Here is a 6,195-nt window from a genome sequence, read left to right on the forward strand (position 1 = left end):
GTCAGGAGACAGGATCTGCTACATTGTAAAGGACTCCAGCATCCCAGACACCCTTGCTCATCCTGCCTGCCCAGCTCTGTCACCATGTCCCTGACTCTGCCTACCCCTAATCTCCCTGCTCACAGATTGTATACACTCGTGCATGAATGCACCCTAAGATGGCCTGCTCCCGTAGGTTCTGGGAAAGCAGTACTGGTCGGAGTATGCTTGTGTGAGGCTACCCACTCCAGGGGTGTTCTCTGTCTCAGAGGAAAGAAGACACGCGTGGAGGTGGACTGTCCCAGCTTCCTTCCCTGTCTCATTATCCCCTTTCTGTCCAAGACTCACCTACCTGTCTCTGACCACTGCTCTTTATCCCAAGGCCTTGAGAAATCCAACCTTTTTGGTTGCCTCCCCAAGCACTCTGGGAAGGACTGTAGCCCCTTCAGATGCCTTCTGTGTGCCCCATTCATCCTTTACAAAGGGCTTTCGGGGTTCTACTTCCTCCATGTGCCTTATGACAAGGCAACGAGGCCTTCCGCAGCAGATGAGTGTTTCCCCTTCCCCCATGATAATGGAACTGTGGTTGTGGCAGCCTTTGCTCTACCAGGCAGTTGGGCCGGCTGCTGTTTATCTTAGGACGCCTCTGCCGCTCTCCCAGCCTGCCCAGACATGACCTCACCCTCTCCCAAATCATCCCTGGGAGACAGAATGGAGTCTCTGACCAGTGCTGCCTCCACTTCACAGATGGGAAAACTGAGGCACTGAGAGAGCTAAACGGGGGTGGGGGTGGGGGGAGAGGAGGGTAGGGGAAGAGAGAGGTGGAGAAGAAAGAGGAGGTCTTTAACAAGTGGCTCTGCACCCTGGGGCCTGATCTTAACCCTCTGCCAATGACTACAGTTAATTTGGAAATAGGAGGTCTTCAGTGGCCTCAAGTCAGAAGTGTCCAAGTGCCTGAAAATACTGTGGGCCACTAACAGTGTCCATCCAACCTCACATAGATTTCCTCTTCAGGGAGTTTGCATCAGCATCAGGGAGAAGAAAGGCTGAGACCAGTCCCGGAGGGCTGAGATCGCCTGCCAGTCAAGTCTACAGAGCACAGAAGTGGTTTTGTGGTGCTGGGAATTGAATCCAGGTGTAGTCTCCCCTCCCCCAGCCTGAAACCTGCTTGCTCAGGGGTGGAGCTTCCCGCTCAATCGTTCTGCCATGCCCACTGCTGGAACCTGCCACTTTGCTGTTTAGAGCCATACACGTGGTCACCCTGCTACTGGTCCCCGGGACTATTTGGCGGGAATCAGGCCCCCTTCCCCTGCTTCATAACTGCGTACGGAACAGTAAAATTGAGCTTTGATCAGAATGCTGTCTTAACTGCATTTCTTCCTCTCGTTGCCTAGCCCCTCTTCTCTTCCAGGTTTCTAAAATGCCTTTCCAGGCTAGAACCCAGGTTGTGATCTACTGGCCAGACACAACACCCAGGGCCTTGTGTATGCTAGGTAAATACTGTACCACTGAGCTATACTCCCCAGTTTCACGGTGTGTGTGTGTGTGTGTTCGAGTATGTGCAGGTGTGCTCTATGGACTATGGCTTTGAGACCCTACCTGGAGAACAGGTGGGTTGCCTGGTGGCGGTGTTCAGATAGTGCACAGCTTCTCCCAAGCTCTCTTGGCTTCTCAACAAGCATGGAAAAGGAGGGCTGTTACAGACCCACTGTACAGATGAGGACATTGAGGCCACACAGGGCACAGAGCAAGTCAGCCAGCAGAGGCTGGATGTCTGGCTTTTAAACTCCAGAGCTTTGTCAGCACCATCAAGCCACTGTCCCCCAAAGGAGGTACACAGAGCCAGCAGGAGGGGGGAGGGAAAGGGAAGTCTGGGATGGGGTGAGGAGCCCAGACTTGGCCTGCTTTGTGGATTCCTCTCAGCTGGCCCTGCCTTCCTGTCCTGAGTGGAGGTTAAAGAAGCTCAGAGGAAGAAAGGTCAGGCTGGGAGAGAAGCAGGAGCTGGCCAAAACAACCCACACCCTGTTCCTCATGGCCAGGCCCTGGACGCTGGGTAGGAGGGCACCACCCCTGCCCTCTAAAGATGGAGTCTGTTTCAGAAGCCTTGGAACTACATGGGGAAAGCATTGAGCACAGGATCGGATGCAGGCTACAGTGCTGACTTCAATCTCCCTTTCATTCATCCCCCACCCACCCCCATAGCTTCTTCTCATCCCCTGCCTTGTCCCACCTTGACCACCTGTCCCATCCCTCCTCTGAGGCTTGTCAATCACGTTCCCCACCCCCCACCCCACCCCCAAACCAATCCTTTAGCCTCGGACTCTTAAAATGCCCTGTGTCCATCGACCTAGACAGATCAGAATTTCTAACGCAACGTTATGTGCCTGAGCCATACGACATTCAGAGCATTTTAACGAAGTCAGAAAGTTATTTGGGGCCTATTCGTCGTGAGCACTTCTGTAGTTTATGATAAAAGCTGGACAGTGGGAGCGAACGGCGGAGTCTGGGCTTCCGTAATGTCATCGGACGAGTGACGCCATCGACCCTGGTCACAGTGGTGTTCATCACCCTACAGGCAGGATGACATCACCGTCGGAACCCGCGCGGACAAGTGCGTGCTGGGTGAATTAGCTAATCGCTGGGGGAGAGTGTGAAGTGAGGCTGAAACCCGGGAGAGGAGGGGGCAGAGGGAGGATCCCGGCGCCCCGCCCTCTCGATAACCGCTGAGAGCTGGCCAATCCGGGCAGGCCGCAGTGACGCGCAGCCTATCAGCGACCAGGTCTCTCCCGGAGGTTCCGCGTTAGTCTTGGCCCTCAAGGCAGGGGAGGGGGCGAGGGCGCCGCGGCCCACCGCAGCTCAGGTCCCGGCCGCTTGCCTCCGGGGGTCTGGCAGGTCCCGGCTTGCCACCTCCCCGGAGACTTGATGGCCACGGAGGGCCTGGCAGGGGCGCTTGCCACCGTGCTGGGGGGAAAGGGGTTGCTGGTGCAGAGCTGTGACTCGGAGCCGGCTGGGAAGCCGCTGCTTCCCGTGCGGCTGCGGAAGAATGTCTGCTACGTGGTGCTGGCCGTGTTCCTCAACGAGCAGGTGAGCGTCCGACCGGCCGCTGGCCTTCGGCTGGTCTCGGGAGCGTGCCGCCTGCCGTGATCTGAACAGGCGAGCCAACGGCCGGCCGCTGCCTGTATGTGGCGCTTCCCAATGTTGCAAAGCACTCTCAACACTAGCAGCTGAGCTGAGATCGTCCTTCTGTAGACTCTATAATATGGAAGGAGAAGCTGAGGTCCCGGGGCGGTTTATGTCATCCACTAGACCTCGCCCCCCACCAGGAGAGGCCTGTAATATGCCCCCTTCCTTTCCAGGAGTCTAGACTCTCCTGGTGCCACGGGAGGGAGAATAATGGGGAGCTTACATGCAGGCCTCCGATCCTGTGAGAGTTCTTTTTAGTGATCACCTCTGCACAAGTCAGCGGTATAAAATCCTGGCCAAGAAGGGGTAGGTTGGTATAGGGGTGGAGCTAAGTTTCAAAGCCTCAGACCCTAGATTGAGGACTTGACACAGGCGGTTTGTAAGTCCCATGGGAACAAGAACAAGTGGCATAAATGAGTCAGTATAGGAGTGGTGGCAGCCTTCAGGAGGAAGCCTCCTTAGAGCAACGCCCAAGGTCCTCAGCCCCTTTCTACAACAGAAGTCCCTCTGGGTTTGAGTTACAGCAAAGCGGAGACAGCCACAGCTTTCAGCCATATCAGGGCCTGGCTCCTGAGGATCCAGCATCCTAAAGGTGTCTGTCTACCAAGAAGGGAGCTTTGGGCCGTCATCCAGGTAGGGGCTACTCTTCTGAAGCCCCCAGACTGGCTGGGTAGGAGTGAAGATTGTCTCACTTCCCTCCCTCCCAGGATGAGGTGTTGATGATCCAGGAGGCCAAGAGGGAATGCCGGGGGACATGGTACCTCCCTGCAGGAAGAATGGAACCAGGAGAAACCATCGTGGAGGCCATGCAGCGGGAGGTGAAAGAGGAGGCGGGGCTGCTCTGTGAGCCAGTGACACTGCTGTCTGTGGAGGAGAGGGGTGCCTCCTGGATCCGCTTTGTGTTCCTCGCTCGACCAACAGGTATCCCCCATCTAGTGACATTTCTCACAGTCCCTCATCCTTAGCCAGCCATACTGTGGGCTTCTGCATATGGCCATTGACCTACTACGGGCTAAGAGCTTTGGGGGTCTCTCTCTCTCTGGAGTGTTGGGGTGAACATTTACTCTCTCAGGCTCAACCCTTCTCATACTGGTCCTCTCCCCATCCCCCCCCCCCCAAATCTCTCCTAGGCGGAGTTCTCAAGACTTCCAAAGATGCTGATTCTGAGTCCCTTCAGGCCGGCTGGTACCCACGGGTCTCCCTGCCCACACCGCTTAGAGCCCATGATGTTCTGCACCTGGTAGAGCTAGGCGCCAAATTCTGCCAACAAGCCATGCACCCGCTCATTCTGCCTCAAGAGCTTCCCTGCAGTGTGGTCTGCCAACGGCTGGTGACCACCTTCACAACAGTCCAGTCGGTGTGGGTGTTGGTGGGCACGGTGGGGACACCTCACTTGCCCATCACTGCCTGTGGCTTTACCCCTATGGAACAAAGGGGTGGCATCAAGGTGGCCATCTTGCGGCTCCTACAGGAGTGTCTGACTCTGCACAGTTTGGCAGTGGAGACCAAGGGGTTGCTTGGGTTGCAACACTTAGGCAGAGACCATGTGGACGGTGTCTGCCTGAATGTGCTGGTAACAGTGGCTTTTCGGAACCCAGGAATCCAAGACGAGCCCCCAAAGATTCGGGGTGAAAACTACTTTTGGTGGAAGGTATTAGAGGAAGATTTACAAAAACTGCTTCTGTACAAACTCCAGGAATCTTCTGTGATCCCCCTGAGCAGATAGAGAGATTCCAGCAGGGACCAAAAGCTGAGCTGCCCCCTCCCTCTGAGGCAGAGAAAAGGCTGGCAGTCAGGGATCTCATTGCACATTTTGAGGGGGCAGGGACCACACATGGAGCCCAAAGGGAGGGTACCTGGAATCCACCCTTTCAAGGGCTCCGTTCTGAGGGCACACAGTACTTGAACCCTACATGGCACCATCTTCTTTGTCCACTTTGGAAAAGGCTGCATGTCAATCCTTCCAACCCCATAGGAATGTAGAGAGGGGTGGGACGTGGGGGACGCATCCCTCAGGGCAGAGTCCTCATTGCTGAGTAAAAAGGTATTACTTAACCTGTCTACTTGCCTAAATGTCTGTGTGGGGAGGATGCGGGGCACTGTCCCAGGTCTGTCCTCACCGTGTACACACTGATGCCATGCAGGGATGTAGGGATCCTGAGGCAGACATCGATGCTCGCTGAAGCCTCCACCCACCCAGGCTCTCTTTAGTGTTCCTGTCCCGTCAGGGCGGGCGTGGGACTTTGAAGTGACCACACCCCTAATAAAAGCACAGCTCAGACCTGTCCAGGTGTTGAACGGTTCGGTCTGGTGAAACTGCCTATGGAACAAGAAAGAGCTGGGGATGACACGCTGGCCTCTGCCAGTCTTTTTCTCTTTGAGCTTCCTGGGCTCTGACCTGTTCCGTGTGCTCTCGGACCTGGCTTCTTGTTTTTTGTTCATGTCCCCCTGTCCTCGGTTCATGTCGCCCAGTCAGACTGTGAACTCTTATAATGTAGCTGGTCATGACCTTGACTCATCCAGATTCTGCAGAAGTCAAGCCCTTTTATCAACGGGTTACACTCCCAGGCCAGCACAGGATTCTGTTTTCTTGAGATAGACTCTGCCCACATAGACCAGGCTGACCTCAATGAAGTTTGTTGTGATCTTCCTGCCTCCGATTCTAGAGTCCTGGGAATACAGATGTGCTCCAGCATGCCAACGCCAAGCTGCTGCTGCTGCTGCTTATCATGAGCATCATCATTATTATCTGATGAAAGCGTTGGAGCTGGCGAGGTGGCTCTGCTCAGCAGTTAAGAGCATGTGCGGACCATTGCTGAGGACCTGAGTTTAGTTTCCAGTCCTTGCACCAAGTGGCTCACAACCACCTCCAGCTTCAGGCTTTCTGAAACCCTCTCTAGCCTCTGAGGGCACTCACTCAATGTGCACATCTCCTATGCAGACATACATAATTAAAAATAGAAATGAAAATGAAAATCAAAAGCAGTTGGAGCAAAGGAAGTGTATCCCGTGTTGCTAATCATCACATTAGAT

At 54.9% G+C, this 6,195-nt stretch overlaps 1 protein-coding gene across 3 annotated transcripts; it reads left to right on the forward strand.

The window, feature by feature from the left end:
• Positions 1 to 2,774: 2,774 nt before the first annotated feature.
• On the forward strand, positions 2,775 to 5,217 carry Nudt18 (nudix hydrolase 18). Of its 3 annotated transcripts, none has more exons than XM_021182037.2 (3): positions 2,775 to 3,063; positions 3,870 to 4,083; positions 4,293 to 5,217. In XM_021182037.2, the coding sequence occupies exons 1-3, from the start codon at positions 2,902 to 2,904 to the stop codon at positions 4,886 to 4,888; spliced, it is 972 nt and encodes a 323-aa protein (XP_021037696.1). In that variant the 5' UTR covers positions 2,775 to 2,901; the 3' UTR covers positions 4,889 to 5,217. The 3 variants fall into 3 exon arrangements, with proteins under 3 accessions (XP_021037696.1, XP_021037699.1, XP_021037698.1); XM_021182040.1 differs by lacking the exon at positions 2,775 to 3,063 and adding an exon at positions 3,137 to 3,157; XM_021182039.2 differs by lacking the exon at positions 2,775 to 3,063 and adding an exon at positions 3,192 to 3,795.
• Positions 5,218 to 6,195: the final 978 nt, after the last annotated feature.

This window comes from Mus caroli, chromosome 14 (genome assembly GCF_900094665.2).
Source record: "Mus caroli chromosome 14, CAROLI_EIJ_v1.1, whole genome shotgun sequence".
NCBI classification, from domain to species: Eukaryota; Metazoa; Chordata; class Mammalia; order Rodentia; family Muridae; genus Mus; species Mus caroli.

What these genes read in the sequence shown, in the direction of transcription:
- Nudt18 (XM_021182037.2), top strand. Translation starts at nt 2,902, where the DNA reads ATGGCCACGGAGGGCCTGGCAGGGGCGCTTGCCACCGTGCTGGGGGGA. An exon ending in CCGTGTTCCTCAACGAGCAG is followed by an intron (nt 3,064 to 3,869) that starts GTGAGCGTCCGA and finishes CCTCCCTCCCAG; the next exon opens with GATGAGGTGTTGATGATCCA. An exon ending in GTTCCTCGCTCGACCAACAG is followed by an intron (nt 4,084 to 4,292) that starts GTATCCCCCATC and finishes AATCTCTCCTAG; the next exon opens with GCGGAGTTCTCAAGACTTCC.